We start from the raw sequence: 17,164 nt of genomic DNA on the forward strand, positions 1-17,164 counted from the left end.
GGTATCATAACCAAGACTGGACAATGTGCCAGGGAGGACGCTGGGCTCTCAAGGGAGGTGGATTGTGAGATCCTATATTGGTTGGAGAGGGGAACGAAACATTCCTTATAAGGGAGTGGAAACCTTTCCTTAGTAGACGCGTTTTAAAATGTGAGACTGACAGTGATAAGTAACGGGCCAAAGCAGACAATATCTGCTGGCGATAGGCTTGGGCTGTTACACAAGATTTCTAGGTAGAGCATAAGCTGTCTTACATACGACTAAGCTTAGTATTAAGAAAATTGGGATTTCAACATCTTTTACTTTTAGGAACAAATTCTGATCCTCTTTGAAAGGAAGGTTACAAAAGAATTATTCATCTGGGTGGAGTCCTTTTGGTTTACTGTGTGATTTTATACAACAGACACTGCAACTGTCATGAACATCTTCAGGTATTCAATTTCATTTCCAAAGGATATTACTGTGGTATTTTCCAAAAAGATAAATTCAAGCTCAGTTTCAATTCTTCCAAACTGTTAGGTAAATACAACAGGTAAATGTTCAAACAAGCAAGCAAGCAAGAAAATGATGTCTTGTGATCTTTTCTTCACATGGCAGGTAGCTTCTCAGATTTCTAAAACGATATCTGCACACGAAAATGGAAACACACAATCAGGTTAGCCTTTAAATACAGTTATAGAATTCTGTGTGTATTAGTATTATGGCAAAATCATATTAGCATATTGTGTTTGTGATGGAAAAAGCATGCATGGTTGATGGAACTAGAAAGTTGATCCATAGGATACTGATTATACTGTTAATACCGACATTCGGAATCAGTCTGGACCCATTTAATTCCATCGCCAGTCTTGTCATCTTTTTCGTCTTCACTTTTGTCTTTTCGCTTGTTTTTCTTCCTCAGGTACTTCTTCATGGATGATGTTTGGACATTGAAGCTTTGGGGGTATATCTTCTTATGGAGTATTGTTCTCAACATCTGTTACTTGCAGAAACAGTTATCAATATTCGAATACAAAAAGATATCAACGCTGATCCCACCAGAACAGCTATCAGAGAATTTGAGCATTGATTGATCTATGTTCTTGATTTACCTTCTCTATTTTCAACTCCAAAGTTCGGGTTCTCAGAGGAGGAGCAACTGCAGCTGGTGCGATACCGCCTCCACAGACGAAAATTTTCTTGAGAAGGAGAGATAAAGTTCTTTTGCCAATAAGTGTAGTGTCATTAGCTTCCATGCCCATATCTTTGCCTTTACTGAGTATGACATGCTTGAAACTTTCGCTCTCATCAATTAACTCGTCCGAATATGGTTCATTTTTTGTTATGTCTGATTCGAAGCTTAATTGTCTGGTAGGAAATATGTTTGATGAACAATGCTTGCTGACTTCAAATGCCAAGGATGGGTCCATTTGCTTAAGGTGTTCATCCAATAACAGATTGATCTCTTTGTGAAGTTTTCTTATTTCTTCTGGTGTAAGATCTTGAAGATGTTGTTGCAGGGGAGATGATGGATTCTCTTGAAACCTTTTTGTGTGTGCTTGGTTCAGATTATCATCTCCAAAGGTTCCGATCGCCAGCAACACACGAGGCCAGCTGGTGAATTCTTCTGAGTGAGTTTTATGAACTGGTTCATCTGTTTGAGATAGAATTTTAAGTTCACCAGTTTCAAAACGAGTTCATGCTGCAGATTGAAAGGAAAACTAAAGGAGAATATGACAGTTCTTTCTCACCCTTGATTGAATTTGAAGTTGTTATTTTTCCCTTTTTGCCATTAGGCTTCTTCCCTTTCATCCAATTCAATATCTGTGCAAAAACAAGTCATAGTTAATCAGGAAGAGTAGAGCACCAAGCTTGTAGGACAAAAACTAGACAATACTTTCTTGCATTAACTTACCCCCATCTGTCAAAACTTAAGTTCGCTACCCGATGCACCCTCTTCTTCTTCCTCTTTGTGAGCTCTAGTTCGAGTTCGAATTCTTGTTGATAATGCTACATAGAGCCAAGTCGATGGAGATATACACACGAGAGAAAACAATCCCTTTAAGTTTGGGCTATGGATCCCACAACTGGCACAAGGATTGCATGCACCAAGGCAATATGAGTGCAAAACACTTTATATAGTGAAGAGAAATGTGAGAAATTCCGCAACCAAACTACTAGCTGCCACTGTTTCAAGTTCCAAAACGCTGACTCTCTTTCTTTCTCTCTTGGGTTTGTCACATATTTGCCTCCTTATTACAATGTCTTTTTCCCTCGTATAAGTATTCAATCTCTCGTCTTTTCCATCAAATTTGTATCCATTATTACTCGATGTGTATCTTATGATTATCAAATTGATGCAGAAAATCCGGGAGGCTGCTGCTGATGCGAGTGCATGAGGAAGATGGACAATGAAGAAAAGGACATGAGAGACTGAGCTATCATGCACGAGGAAGATATCAGGAAAGAACATCTCTTCTACCGAAAATATAAAATAACATATCCAGTGGCCAATGAAAAGAGGTGAGGGCATTTCACTTACGTTATATATATTATATTATATAGCCCACATTCTCGTGGGAATGTCTCTTACTCACCCAACCAATAGTGGCGCCTTCTAAATCTCACTAACATCGATTCTAACGCCAAATATATTTTTTTTTAAGACACTCCAACTTGAACCATCCCCTTCTATTTCCTTCCCTGTTGCGCAATTTTATCAGAATCTTCCAAAATCAGCAGCCTTTTTTTCTTTTTCTCTCTCTAATAAATTGTTTCTCTCCATCTCTCTGATAAATTGATTAGTCACCATGCAAAGAAGTGTGCAGGACACCATTTGGGCACGTGAAGCTGTCCATGGCATGCATCATATGGACGGTGGACCTTTAAGCAAGCTCATATGGGACCATCGAATAAGGCTTTACAGAAGGAGCAGGTGAGAGTTGTACAAAAATAATGCTTGTTGAATGAGGACCCTACACTTTGATGTTACTCCTCCTTTCAAATTGCAACTGAGGAATGTTTTTAAAAGAGATTTCAAGACGATTCATGTCCATTTACGATTACATTTCGTTTGGTTTTTTATTATACGTAAATCTTGAAGAAGTATTGTGAGATCCCACGTCGATTGGAGAAGAGAATGAAACATTCACAAGGGTGTGAAAACCTCTCCCTGGCAAATGCGAGGAGAAGCTCGAAAGAGAAAGCCCAAAGAAGATAATATTTGCTAGCGGTGGGTTTGAGCTATTACAAATGGTATCAGACCCAGACACCGCCCAAATGGGCGGTCGACACGAGGCAGTATGCCAGCAAGGACGCTGGACCCCGAAGGGGGGTGGATTGAGAGGTCCCACATTGATTGGAGGAGGTAACAAGTGCCAACGAGCAAAGGGAGTGGATTGTGAGATCTCATATCAGTTGGAAAAAAGAACAAAACATTCTTTATAAGTGTTTGAAAGTGGTGTGGAAGTCTCTTCGGATTGTGAGATCTCATATTAGTTTGAAAGGGGAACAAAGCATTAAGTGTGTGAAAGTGGTGTGAAAGTCTCTACTTACGAGATGCATTTTAAAACATTTGACGATGACAATATCTGCTAGTGGTAAGCTTGAGCCATTACAAATATATATGACGCATAAACGGTAACATATTCGAATATCTCGTTCTTTTGGCTATTTATGAATAATTTGGCAATACCATCATAGAAACCAAACTATATAAACGGATATTTGTTAAATCATAGAAACCAAACTATATAAACAGATATTTGTTAAATCAAAAACCGACTCTTGTATGTATAGAATTCTAGAATGCTTGTGTACCTTACTCAGCTTGTGCCATTTGCAGGCAGATATAACTTCAACATGGGGCCATAACGTCGTCATGGGCATTATTAGCTAATCAGAAATGAAAAGAGTTTAAACCTCAGAAGCGACAATATAACACAATTATGAATACTTCTGATCAGATTGTACAATGACTGTTCTAATCCTATTCTTGAACTTTGGGTTCTTAATACACGATACACAACACACAACACATAATTCGTTGAAACGAACTGTGTAAAAGACACACCGTTTATGCAGCTATACTTTGTATAAATTTTGTATCAGGTGTACCTATGAGGCACTCCGATTGTCACAGCACATCTCTAAACAACAGTCGAAACATCCGAAGCAGGCGATAGCAGTGCAGAGTTGTGTCAACACGATTGCGCATTGATTGTTAATTTTGAGGCAGACTTGGATGCAGCAGGGGCAACAGCAGTAACTACACAAATTGCCACAACAATTAGAAGCTGCTTTGACCAATATTTCCGCAGCCTCAGGCTTTCGTTCTCCAGCTCCATGAGGAGTGTTTTCAGAAGTTGCTTCCAAGTTTCCAAAGCCAACCCCACCAAATGGTAACAGCATCATTTTGTCACTTCTGGGTGCTTCCATTTTCTCATAAGCATTCTTCTTCAACTGTGCAAGTAAGTTATTATAATAGGTAACTGAGTAACTAACAACCAAGTACCTGCAGCCAGCTTAAATTTGAGGCCATGGAGGTGGAAAGCTACACTTACCTGTTGCCCTTTAATTGTTTCACCGACTTTGTTTGTACTCTGAAATATGAACATTTGAGTATATTCGCTCATTACACCTGTCTTTGTGCTCATCTTTTCGACCTATTGAAGGTGCGAATGAAGGAACAGATATCATCATTTCTATCATTGCGAATTTCTAACTCAAAATAACTTGCAGGGCTAAGAAAATGGAAACAAGCAGAAGTCGGTCGATCCGGGAACAAGGTAAAAATCACAAACCATTTCCACCAGTTGTTTATTTTCTGAAAACCAGGCTTCAGCTGTGAGTAGTTCAATCTGATCCTTGATAAATAGCTGAAAAAGAAGAAATTGTAAGAATGAGTTAGTTTTTAAAAGTTAATACAAGTTTTTCTGTTACATTTAGTATCCAAATCTTACGTTTCTAGAAATACGAACATCAAGAATGTAACATAACCACCCGATAATGAGAAATTCAGATAGGTTTGACCATATATGAAGATTCTCTACCTTGTCAAGAGGAATATCCTTTGCCTGATGTACCTTCAAGTCTAAGACAATATTATCCAAATTGGCTAATAGGCCTTTTGCCTTAACAGTCTCAGGAAAATTTCCACAGTATCTGCCAGATACAGTCAGTAGACTTTCCGAAGAAAGGTCTGGAATGAAGGAAGGATAAACCTAAAACAAAAGCTTCGAATTAGAAAACGAACTATTGTTGACTTCCTGCTGCAGGAAAATTCATGGCCTAAATATGAGACGATGAACGTGAATACCTTGACTTCGTGTAGATCATCGAATGTGTCGGTAGCTATATTTACAAAAATGGTAGATATAGCTCTTTTGTACAACCTGCGCATTCGGGGTTCAACCGAATCTGAAAAACAAAATAGTTATAGAAGTATTGAGTCTGAGTTGAACAAAGTGGGAAAGCAAACTGAGATTAGAAGTCGGAACAATGTGAGCAACAATTCTACACGGTCAATATAAGAGGTAATTCAAAACCGTGTTTTGAATTTGTATCAAAGCATATAGATTTCGAACATAGATCGAACATTTATTAGAAGGTACCCACCTAAAGGAAAGAGGAAATACATTGAAGCATAGAACTCACCTAAATCATAGGCAGCATCACAATGTCCCCTACCAATCATTGCAAGCATCCTTAGAAAATAATAGTTGCAGAATATACCTGGTAGATACACAAACATGTTTGAAATATTCGGAAAAAATGTAGATACCCACGAGTTATAGAACGGTCAAAGCTCGAAGAAATTTTCGGGCACCTAGCCAATCCTTCCAGTTCTAGAAACATACCTATACCGAAAGTATATATACGTGGATGAACGGTTTGCCTTCCAGTTAGAATTTTTCTCATCACATCACAAATATGTCTCTCATTTTCAACAGCCCCATCAGTAACAAGAAAGATGATAGGAACTGAACCATCACTACCCCCATCATTAAGCATCTCGGTGGCCTGGATCATAAGCAAACGAGTGTCTTATGTTAATTAAGAAGAATATCGAGATGATAAAGAAGTAAGATTGGAGACCATTGTTAATGGAAGTAGGATATCAGTGCCGCCCCCTGCTATAAAGTTCATATTTATCCACTGAGACGCCCTTTCCACAGCATCCTCGGTGGCCATCTCCATCGACGCTGAGAATCGACGAACTTCGTCGTTGAAAGCAATAATGTTAAACATATCTTCTGGATGAAGCTTACTTAAGGCTGTGGATAGCACATTTTTCACATCATTAAGTGCCTTGCCTTGCATACTCCCACTTATATCAACAACAAATACTATCTTCTTCTTGAACACCTGTTGAACTCGTTAAGATGAGAAGCTATTCGATACGTTCTCGGGAATGATAACAAACTAAGAAGAAACCCCATTATACCTTCCCATGTTCCTTTCCTGGATACAAGTACATACAGAACATATCTCTTTGATCAACATCATCCATAGGAGGAGATTGTAGGAGAATCCCACCAGATATCTGACTCGAACAAACCTAAAACACGAAAGACGAACAAGTTTCAAAACATTTGAATGCAGATTCTTCTCAAGTATGACCAAATTGCTCTGAAACATACACTATACATGAAGCTAAAATCTTCTTTCGACCATGCAAGAACCTCAGATTCGTATATAAAGCTCAGTTTCCCGGGTTTTCTCATCGATTCCTGATTCCACCCATTATCAAAACAACATCACAAACTAGAACAACCACCAAAAACATCAAATACTCAACATGAAAACACAGACCTTTAAAGGATGACTCGTCGTCCTACACAAAACCTCAGCTGCCGAACCGACATTCACATTTAACGCTATCTTCTCCTTCTTCGACATCTTCTTTCCCGCAGGGATGACATACTCAGGAAAAGTAAATGGAACATCCAATGTGAGATTACCTTCTCTGTATGATAGTTTCTGAGACCACCTCATGGTAATAGACAAAGTGGTGCCCCCATCAATCTTGAAAAAGAACAAGAAAAAAGACCTCCATGAGTTCAAACAATAAGAATCAAAAGAACTTACAGACAAGATGAGTACTCAGAGGCTCCATTAATCACCTGTGGTATTGTAAGGGTATAAATATTAGAAGTCAAGATACCTCCCTCTACTCGTTCTGGCTTTTCTGCGACATTTTTAGGTATGTCTTCAAGTGTAATAAGTGAAGTGCGATATGATTTTCTAGGAGCATCCACCTCACAACCTAGAACTGAACCCTGTTAGCCAAATGATATAATTCCCTGAGGATTCAGTACCAGACAAGCTATGAAACAACCTTATCTTCTATGAAAAAACAAGAACAATCGAACCAATCGAACAAATTATATTTTAATCGAGCAAGTCCCTCTTAGAAATCACAACTCTCCACAATGGTATGATATTGTCCACTTTGAGCATAAGCTCTCAAGGCTTTACTTTGAGCTTCCTCCTCAACAATCCTCCTCTCGAACAAAGTACAACATAGAGCCTCCTCTGAGGTCTATGGAGTCCTCAAACAGCCTCCCATTAATCGAGACTCTGACTCTTTCTCTGGAGCCCTTGAACAAAGTACACCATTTGTTTGACACTTTAGTCACTTTTGATTACACATTCGAGGCTCACAATTCTTTGTTCGACATTTGAGGATTCTATTGACATGACTACGTTTAGGGCTTGGCTCTAATACTATGTTAGGAATCAAAACTCTCCACAATGGTATGATATTATCCACTTTGAGCATAAACTCTCTTGACTTTGCTATGGGCTTCCCCAAAAGGCCTCATACCAACATAGATGTATTCCTGGTATATATAAACTCATGATTATTCCCTAAATTAGTCAACGTGGACTCCCTCCCAACAATCCTCAACAAGTTGTATAGAGACTCAGTTCAGTTTTCGAGTTCATAATCATTTCCAGAGACAAAAACCCAGAGATTTACCTGTTCCCCCATTGGAATCGCAATCCGGCAATCACAGCTCCGACTACCCATAACGCAGTGAACCCTCCAAGATCCAGTGATCCGAATAATCGCTGTATCCAAATAGCAATCAACCTCGAGCTCAATCCCGTTCATCTGAAGCGGAATCAGCGCCGGTGGGTCGCAGCGGCCATGGACGTGGGGCTGATAGCTCGGAACATCGGGATTATCGACGATGGCAGGATTATCAATTACAGCATAAACCATGGGAGCCGTAGGAAGCAATGAACGGCCCATCCTATCCATCGTGGGGAGCGATCGCGGAGGCGCAACGGCGCGGTCTCTACCGAAGTACAGTCTTTTGGATAGCCGGAGGCCATCGTCGACGGCTTTGGCGAAATCTTCCGCCATTACAAGACAGAAACAAGAAGGAATTGAAAAAGCGGATCGATTCGACTCGTTTTCCTCTGTGGTTAATTGAAATTTCTAGCTCTGTGAATTGGGATTAACGGTGAAGGAATCGAGTTTTTTCCATCTCAGGAAGATTTCATGACAGTAACACAAAATTGTATCACTGTCATGAGATCGAGGCAACGCTGGAAACTTCTCTCTTTCTTTATCAAACTTTTATTTATACTCGACGATTGACTCAATGTGGCCTTTCATTCTGTCCTCATAATAAATATTAAAGATAGCATATCATATTAATTTATATCATCTCTTAGATTCTATTAAGAAAAAAAAGTTATTTTACGCCTATTCAAATTTATAATTATACTAATTAAATTTGTGAAGTTTCTTAGGTTGATCTATTTATACCATTTACAATCCTCCAACTCATTCATAGACGCTGACCACCTAATGTCAAGCCTTAGCCAAAACACATCTATGGGCAGTCCAAACGTCAATGCTCTAACCTCACGTGTTATTAGCTCATCCAAGCAAACGACCCAATGCCCTACTCACTCATGAACTTTATGCCTATTCAACTATTTAAACGTGTGACCCATGCTCAACATGGAGCCTACCAGCCATGCGGCTTGCCATAGTGTCAATCCAAGTCTCTCCTAACCTTAGCTTACCCCATATCAGCGCGTGTGAAGCTTGCTTCCAAAAAAGTCAACTAACCTTAACTTTGTGACTTTTCTTTAGCTACCAATAGTTTAAAGTGCTCAAATTGCATAAAAAATTCGTTCTAACTTTAATGTTTAAATTCCTATTAACTTTTGATTAATTTCATTGTAAGTTGATTATATGGATTTTAAGAGAATAATTAAAAAACACATATAAAAAAGGATGTGAGAGAATAATTATCTGTTGCCTTTTTTGTGGGACACAATAAATAAATAAATAAATAAATAAATATATATATATATTGTAACCTTAAATTATTCAAAGACATATTGTAATAAAATTAAAAGTTTACACGTTTCTAATTTTTTTAAAAAATTAAATAGATATGTATTTAAAAATTAGATGATTAAATTATTTTTTAAAAATATAAATAGGTACAATTGTAATGTCAAAATGTTTTTTTTTCCTGTCAAACTCATTGTTTATTTATTTATTTATTTTCTTAAATACATATTGTTAGGCCTCGTGCAGCGTGCATGAAAATTGCTGCTAAAAAATATTGTTTTAGGTTATTTTTTCAGGACTTTTCCTCGAGGCTTTAAAACGCATTTGGTGGGGATAGATTTTCACACGCTTTGTTTCCCTCTCCAATCGATACGAAACCTCTCCCTAGTAGACACATTTTTAAATTGTGAGGCTGACAACGAGCCAAAACGGACAATATTTGGTAGCGGTGTGTTTAAGCTGTTACATGTTATAACAACTCAAGTTCAATATTGTAGTCGTGTTGCGAAAATATTGTACGAACGACACTGAAAAATATAATATATTTTAATTTTAATTTTATTTTTTTTGTAAGAAAGAACAAATAAAACTATATATTCATTATTTTCTAACATACACATAGAGTCATAGACTGCCCAGAAATTCCAATGATCAAAGATTTAATCCAATTTTGCCTTTTCTTGTTCAAGGAGTCAGCCATTCAACTCGACTACAGTCATATTTTCGATTCATCCTTCTAGACAAATTCGACCACGTGATTCTTTCCCTATCTTTCCCTAATCCAATAAGAAAATGGGTCTCCACTTTCACTTGAAAGTATTGAAACCATTCATTCGCCGCCTCTTTTTCTGTCGCATCATATTCGGGTCAGTTCCTTCCCCTTCATTTTCCATGCCTTATCAATTCTGAAGCAGCCCATTAAACGAAACATTGAATTCCCCTTTTGAATCGTTTTGTTATTTGGGTTTTTCTTCTTCGATTTTGCAGATTTCACCGGTAACCATAATGGCTTGCGATCCGAACAATGGCGGTGAAATCGGTGCGGAAAATTCTCTCCAATCCATCTGTTACAAACGTGGATCCTTGCGGCTGCTCGATCAGGTAGTGTTCATTGGCTTTTTGTTCAGCACTTTCCTTCAAGCATGGAATTAGGACTCTTTAATTAACAGTGGTTGGTTTTGAACAGAGGAAGCTTCCTTTCGAAACTCGTTACCTGGACATCAAGGATTCAAAAGATGGATGGTAATTTCTTGCAATCTTTGTCTAATCTGTTCTTGTTCATAGTGTTTCTTCCTAACCCTTATGCTCTTTTGAACCCTTTTTGTTTTAAGATCATGTTCTTTTTGAACTTTGAAGATTTGTTCAATGCCATGAATATGAACTGCTAAACCTGAACTTCCATTAGCTGGGTGTTTTTGGGATCATGGGTTGAACTTCTAGTATATGGATTTATAAGAACTATATAACTGCAGGATTGAATGATGGTCTTGTAGATTCCTATAAGCATACGTGCACGTAAGCTCGTTTGAGCGCATCCTATTGTTAAGAAAAGGTTGAGCTCCTTGTATGTTTCTATGAGTGAGACATCTGATTGTTGAAACAAGCGTATCTAGTAAATTTTGTTGATGACTTTAGTTGTGAGATGAGTGGATTGTGAGATTCTACATTGATTGGAGAGGGAAACGAGTGCTATTGAGGACACTGGATTCTGAAAGGGGATGGATTGTGAGATTCCACATCGGTTGGAGAGGGGAACGAAGCATTCTTTATAAGGGTGTGAAAACCTCTCCCTAGCACATGCGCTTTAAAAACTGAGAGGAAGTCCAAAAGAGAAAGCCCAAAGAGGATAATATCTGCTAGCGGTGAGAGCTTGGGTAATTATAAATGGTATTAGAACCAGACATTAGGCAGTGTGTAGCGAGGATGCTGGGCCTTAAAGGGGGTGGATTGTGAGATCCCACATCAATTGGAGGGAGGAGCGAGTGTCATCGAGGACACTGGGCGCCGAGGGGGGTGGGTTGTGAGATCCCACATCGATCGGAAAGGGAAATGAGTGCCAGCCAGGACACTGGGCCTTGAAGGGGAGGGGTGAATTGTGAGATCCCACCTCGGTTAGAGAGGGGATCAAAGCATTCTTTACAAGGGTGTGGAAACCTCTCCCTAGCAAACGTATTTTACAAACCTTGAGAGAAAGCCCGAAAGGGAAAGTTCAGCAAACGTATTTTACAAACCTTGAGAGAAAGCCCGAAAGGGAAAGTTCAAAGAAGCAATATCTGTTAGCGGTAGACTTGGGCTGTTACATTAATAAAAGATTCATGATACTTCCTCAGTACTCTTCCAGAAATTACATCCTTTCTGTCTTCTAAACCAATGTCTTCAACGTCTATCATGATATTAATCGTCACAGCATAAAAATCTAACTTGTTGAATTCCAAGCATTTTTCAGCTTTGGTTGTCATCAGCATGTTTGGTGATATTCTAAAAAATCTGTATGTCAGGCATGCCATAAGGGATATGGTAGTACGCGGGGCGCCTGCCATAGCTATTGCAGCAGCCCTTGCTTTGGCAGCAGAACTGTACAACTTGGACGCTTTTAATGGGAGTCCCAAATATGCAGCTTTGTTCATTGCGGAGAAATTGGAGTACTTAGTCTCCAGGTTTTCTCGATTCATTATCAGTATTTTTTGCACGGATTTTTTACATGAAAGGCAATTTCAAATTGTTTTTGGCTATTCCTATTGGCTTTTGAACAGTAGCTTACATGTTTTTTCCGAATTTGTAGTCGGCCAACTGCAGTTAATCTTGGGGACGCTGCTATAAAACTTAAAGAAATTGTATCTCGGGCCGTCGCTATTTCTCCTGATGCCAAGAGTGTCTTCCAAGTATGAATTTGGGGATTCATTTGGCTGTTCAGTTTGAGTTGTTAATTGTTAGTTCTAAGCTTGGTTATGCTGAAATGTGAAGGATGCCTTATTTGTAAGCCTTTCTGACTATTTAAACTGGTCGAATAGGCATATATTGAGGCTGCTGAAGCAATGCTGGAGGACGACGTTGCTTCAAATAAAGCCATCGGGTCGTATGGAGCAACTTATATCCGTGATCAACAAAAATCATTGGCAAAACTTTCCATTCTAACGCATTGCAACACAGGCAGGCATAAATTCTAGCTCCTTCACACTCTTTTTATCGTTCTCCTTTTAACGCTTAATGCACCCTTGCTATGAAATTCCTCCGGACTAGCTATTGCTGATAGTTTTCACGTTTCAGTCTAGCAACGGCTGGATATGGTACTGCCCTGGGTGTAATCCGTGCTCTTCACTCCGCTGATGTGTTAGAAAGGGCATACTGTACCGAAACACGACCCTTCAATCAAGTGAGTGTCTAGTTTGGTGGTATTTGTATTAACTAGATGTTTTCTTTTCAAACTTATTATGGCCATTTCCTTGATTTGGATAACTTCGATCATTTCTCAATGTGAGATTATACATTGTTTGGAGAGGGAAACGAAACATTCCTTATAAGGGTGTGGAAACCTCTCCCAGTAGACGCATTTTAAAATCTCGCTGACGATGATACATAACGGGCCAAAGCGGACAATAGTTGCTAGTGGTGGGTTTGGGCTATTACAAATAGTATTAGAGCCAGACACCAGATGGTGTGTTAGGGAGAACGTTGAGCCCCCAAGGGGGTGGATTGTGATATCTCATATCGGTTGGAGAGGGGAACGAAACATTTCTTATAAGAGTGTGGAAACCTCTCCCTAGCTGACGCGTTTTAGAACCATGAGGCTGACAACAATACGTAACGAGCCAAAACGGACTATGTTTGCTAGCGGTGGACTTGGGCCGTTCCGTTCGACCATCTCTATTTTGGATTTGTGGACTATTGTGGATATGCCTTTTTAAGCATACTATTTATGCCTTAACTTTTGCCTATTATTGTAGGGATCTCGACTCACGGCCTATGAGTTGGTCCATGAAAAGATACCTTCTACCCTGATAGCAGATTCGGCTGCTGCCGCCTTGATGAAATCTGGAAGGGTGAATGCTGTTGTAGTTGGGGCCGATCGCGTAGCCGCGAACGGTATTTATGCGTTCCTTCATTTATGTACGTGTCCCAGCATCTGTTTGTCGAGGAAGAGTGTCTGAAAGTTCTATTCAATGAATTGCAGGTGACACTGCTAATAAGATTGGAACCTATAGCCTTGCATTGTGTGCAATGCACCACAACATTCCATTCTTTGTGGCTGCACCATTGACTTCCATAGACTTGTCCCTTTCATCTGGCGAAGAAATCGTTATCGAGGAAAGGTCTCCCAAAGAGTTGTTGAATACCCGTGGAGGGCTTGGCGAGCAAGTCGCTGCTTCTGGCATCGATGTCTGGAACCCCGCTTTTGATGTTACTCCTGCTCGTCTGATCTCGGGAATCATTACAGAAAAGGTCATTTTTTCAACCAGTTTCCTGTTTAGAAAACTTGAAATCATCCAACTTTGGTTGACATGTTTTATTGTTGCAGGGAGTCATCACGAAGGTGGGTTCTGAAGATTTCAACATAAAGGAGTTTGTTCAAAAGATTGCAGCAGGCACTCTTGCGCAGGTACACTAGAATGTTCTTGATGAAATAAATGTTCTTGTTCATCAGAATCAATAGATACAAGAACGCCATAGATCAAATGTCTGGCTATTAATGGCTCTCTTTCTGAAGTTCTAATAACAGAGCATATATACATATATCACTTGCTTGATACTCCGGCTTGGTTTCTAGTTTTCTTGTTTTTTTACATAATTGAAGAGAACTTTTGGAGTCAATATGCAATTCTCACTCGAGTTCTTCTTCTTCTTTGTACAAAACGTGCATTTTAAAACTGGGAAACTGATGAATCATGTTCTAATTGGTAAAATCACTTAAGAAATTAGTGATGAATCCATCAACAAAATTGTATAGCTTTGCTAATTTTGGTGTAAGATCCCAAAACCACTGTTAGAAGATATTGTCCGCTTTGACCTGTTACGTATCGTCGTCAGCCTCACAGTTTTAAAACGTGTCTATTAGGGAGAGGTTTCCACACTCTTATAAGGAATGTTTTGTTCCCCTCTCCAACTAATGTGAGATCTAACAATCCACCTTCCTTGGAGGCTCAACGTTCTCATTGGCACATCTCTCAGTGTCTAGTTCTAATAACATTGTAACTACCCAAGCCCACCACTAGTAGATATTATCCGTTTTGGCTCATTATGTATCGTCGTCACTTTCACGGTTTTAGAACGTGTCTACTAGGGAGAGGTTTCCACACCCTTAGAAGGAATGTTTTGTTCCCCTCTCCAATTGATGTGGGATCTAACAATCCACCTCCCTTGGAGGCTTTGCGTTCTCGTTGGCACATCTCTCGGTGTCTGGCGTTGATACCATTTGTAACTACTGAAGCCCACCACCACGAGTAGATATTGTCTGCTTTGACTCATTACGTATCATTATCAGTTTCGCGGTTTTAAAACGTGTCTATTAGGGAGAGGTTTCCACACCTTTATAAGGAATGTTCTGTTCCCCTCCAACTGATGTGGTATCTAACAATCCACGTCCTTTGGAGGCTCAGCGTTCTCGTTGGCACATCTCTCGGTGTCTAGCTTTGATACCATTTGTAACTACTCAAGCCCACCACTAGTAGATATTGTCCGTTTTGGCTCATTACACGTATCATTGTCAGTTCCATTCTAAAACGCGTCTACTAGAGAGAGGTTTCCACATCCTTACGAGGAATGCTTCTTCTCTTCTCCAACCGATGTGGGATCTCACAATAGACGCGGTTTAAAACTTTGAGGGGAACTCCGAAAGGGAACGCCCAAAGAAGAGGATAGTATCTGCAAGCGGTAAGCTTGGGTTTGTCAGAAACTAGCAATAACACTGTAGAAGAATGATAACTCGTTTTAGCAAATAGGATCAATGATTGAGTTGAACTATACTTGTTAGTCAAAGTAGGTTTTGATTGATATTGCTAGTTTCATTCTGATGATCAGTTTCGATACATGTAAGAACTCATCCAAAACAACCCGATTACACTCTGCCCATCTACCAAGGTACAAGAGAATCATCACCCGACCATAGTTCCTCTCCCAATATCTCAGGTCATTCAAACACTTCCCATGTTTTTCTTTCCTCTTCCTTTCCTTTTGCTGTGTAATCTTCAACGAAGGGACAGGAGAAGAAAGATCAGTCATGCTTAGCCTACAATGAAAAAGTGAAAATATCTTTAGTCCTGATCATAAAAACCAAACAAAGGGCCAAAACAGAACAAAACTGTTTGTGGTGCAGAGCAAGGAAGCTTTTAGAAAAGAAAAAACCAGACCGCCATGCACATCCATTTTGTAACCTTCCATCGATTCCAACACCAAAGAAGATTCCCTTTTTAAAAAAACATGGGAAGATACGACATGTGGCCCCCGACCATCGAGGAAGTCGACAGACACAGACGACAGCAGCTCCCAATCGGACGCTATGGCTCTGTTTTTGTTGCGTGTCGCATCACAAGATGATAGCATGGCTTTGCACATGGCAATATGGCTCTCTGTTTCTTTGAAATCCCATGTCGTTTTCTAATACCCAAATGAAAAAAAAAACTTCATTTTTCTTCATTATCAGCCCATAATCGGATTTGAAAGACAGAACCAAACAGTTTTTGATGATAATAATGTAACAATCTTGTATCTAAAAACGTTCCTGAATCCAAACATTGTTGGGACTCACGAGCTTAGAAACAGAGTCTTATCTGATCTGAATCAGTTCAGAAGAAGAACAAGAGGAAAGCCCCTGTTTTAACAGATGGGGTTTCTTTTTTTATGTTGTTTTTTTAAATACCTTAAAATCTCCGAGTTTTTTAGTCTCGAAAAATATAATTACCCATTATTTTGACTGCTTATTATAGCAATGCATTTATTACAAATGGGAAAGCGGCAACGCTTCAATTGTCAATAAATGATAAATCTTTATTTTGGTTGTCCTCTGGTTTTCTCTTCCTTTTCCAAAACAGAACACAGGAAGCAGATAAGACTTCGTTGTCATGTTACTGGCGATGGCGTTACCAAACTCCAACTCTCAGGCGGCGGCGGCGGCGGCGGCGGCGGAGGTCGAATGTGTGAAATGCTATTCCTGTGGATTTACAGAGGATTGCACCCCTGCTTACATCTCGCGAGTTCTTGACCGCTTCCATGGCCGGTGGATCTGTGGGCTCTGCATCGAGGCGGTGAAAGACGAAGTTGTGAGATCAGGAACGCTTATTTCCACCGAAGAAGCGTTAGCCCAACACGCGAGTTTCTGTCGGGAGTTCAGATCGTCCAACCCTCTGGATGAAACAGAGCACCCCATCTCCGCCATGGGGCGGGTGCTACGACGGAGCTTGGATTCTCCGAGAGTTCTCAGGTCAAATTCCAGTAGCGCAATCAAACTGGAACCGATCGTCGTCATCGGCGATTCAGCTAGACTCCAACGATCCGGTAGTTGCTTCCCTTCCTTGTCTAGCTAAATCAAAAACAGAGTATTTTCAAGCGACTAACTTGCTTTAGTGGGTGGGTTCAATTAGAGTTCTCCGACGATTTTAAAGCCATTTAACGAAATGGGTTTGAAAATTTGAGCGAAAACTGACCATTTTCTAGCGTTCTTGTTCGTCAAGTTCGTCATTATTGTAATAATGTAAATGGGAAATTGTGATAGAACAGAGCATTTATGTTTGCTTGAAAGTTGAAAGTGAAATAAATCGAAGTGTAGATTGAAAATTTAATGTAAATATTGGGAAGATTTGAAGAATATTTGCAATGGCGGTCGTCTGAGCTCTGTGCTGTTACCATTGTCTGAGCTACAAAGTTCTGTTA

At 39.7% G+C, this 17,164-nt stretch overlaps 4 protein-coding genes and 1 long non-coding RNA gene across 9 annotated transcripts; 3 read left to right on the forward strand and 2 right to left on the reverse strand.

Annotated features, from left to right (window-relative positions):
- Positions 1-481: 481 nt before the first annotated feature.
- On the reverse strand, positions 482-2,291 carry LOC111467419. The gene is made up of 5 exons (XM_023112308.1): positions 1,895-2,291; positions 1,731-1,803; positions 1,092-1,633; positions 808-976; positions 482-625 (listed from the first exon to the last, which is right to left on the reverse strand). Exons 1-5 carry the CDS (start codon positions 1,898-1,900, stop codon positions 606-608), a joined length of 810 nt encoding a protein of 269 aa, XP_022968076.1. The 5' UTR covers positions 1,901-2,291; the 3' UTR covers positions 482-605.
- LOC111467858 lies at positions 898-3,908 on the forward strand. Of its 4 annotated transcripts, none has more exons than XR_002714618.1 (6): positions 898-1,258; positions 1,339-1,418; positions 1,500-1,610; positions 2,343-2,502; positions 2,798-2,914; positions 3,824-3,908. It is a non-coding gene; the product is annotated as an uncharacterized LOC111467858 (long non-coding RNA). The 4 variants fall into 4 exon arrangements; XR_002714619.1 differs by having other exon boundaries at positions 1,355-1,418; positions 2,785-2,914; XR_002714616.1 differs by having other exon boundaries at positions 1,355-1,418.
- LOC111466407 lies at positions 3,752-8,566 on the reverse strand. The gene is made up of 14 exons (XM_023111048.1): positions 7,964-8,566; positions 7,104-7,259; positions 6,793-7,005; positions 6,621-6,710; positions 6,425-6,538; positions 6,076-6,345; positions 5,838-6,000; positions 5,635-5,712; positions 5,297-5,397; positions 5,031-5,201; positions 4,782-4,856; positions 4,542-4,643; positions 4,096-4,440; positions 3,752-3,873 (listed from the first exon to the last, which is right to left on the reverse strand). Exons 1-13 carry the CDS (start codon positions 8,351-8,353, stop codon positions 4,096-4,098), a joined length of 2,268 nt encoding a protein of 755 aa, XP_022966816.1. The 5' UTR covers positions 8,354-8,566; the 3' UTR covers positions 3,752-3,873.
- Positions 8,567-10,025: 1,459 nt separating this feature from the next.
- On the forward strand, positions 10,026-14,128 carry LOC111467061 (methylthioribose-1-phosphate isomerase). 2 transcript variants are annotated; one of them, XM_023111855.1, is made up of 10 exons: positions 10,026-10,167; positions 10,289-10,402; positions 10,488-10,543; positions 11,800-11,958; positions 12,084-12,183; positions 12,313-12,455; positions 12,569-12,674; positions 13,246-13,384; positions 13,473-13,741; positions 13,818-14,128. In XM_023111855.1, the coding sequence occupies exons 2-10, from the start codon at positions 10,307-10,309 to the stop codon at positions 13,905-13,907; spliced, it is 1,158 nt and encodes a 385-aa protein (XP_022967623.1). In that variant the 5' UTR covers positions 10,026-10,167; positions 10,289-10,306; the 3' UTR covers positions 13,908-14,128. The 2 variants fall into 2 exon arrangements, with proteins under 2 accessions (XP_022967623.1, XP_022967616.1); XM_023111848.1 differs by lacking the exon at positions 10,026-10,167 and having other exon boundaries at positions 10,175-10,402.
- Positions 14,129-15,271: 1,143 nt separating this feature from the next.
- Positions 15,272-17,101, forward strand: LOC111467661. The gene has a single exon (XM_023112648.1). The coding sequence runs from the start codon at positions 16,357-16,359 to the stop codon at positions 16,816-16,818; it is 462 nt and encodes a 153-aa protein (XP_022968416.1). The 5' UTR covers positions 15,272-16,356; the 3' UTR covers positions 16,819-17,101.
- The last annotated feature ends 63 nt before the right edge of the window (positions 17,102-17,164 follow it).

This window comes from Cucurbita maxima, unplaced genomic scaffold (genome assembly GCF_002738345.1).
Source record: "Cucurbita maxima cultivar Rimu unplaced genomic scaffold, Cmax_1.0 Cma_Scf00002, whole genome shotgun sequence".
Lineage (NCBI taxonomy): Eukaryota > Viridiplantae > Streptophyta > Magnoliopsida > Cucurbitales > Cucurbitaceae > Cucurbita > Cucurbita maxima.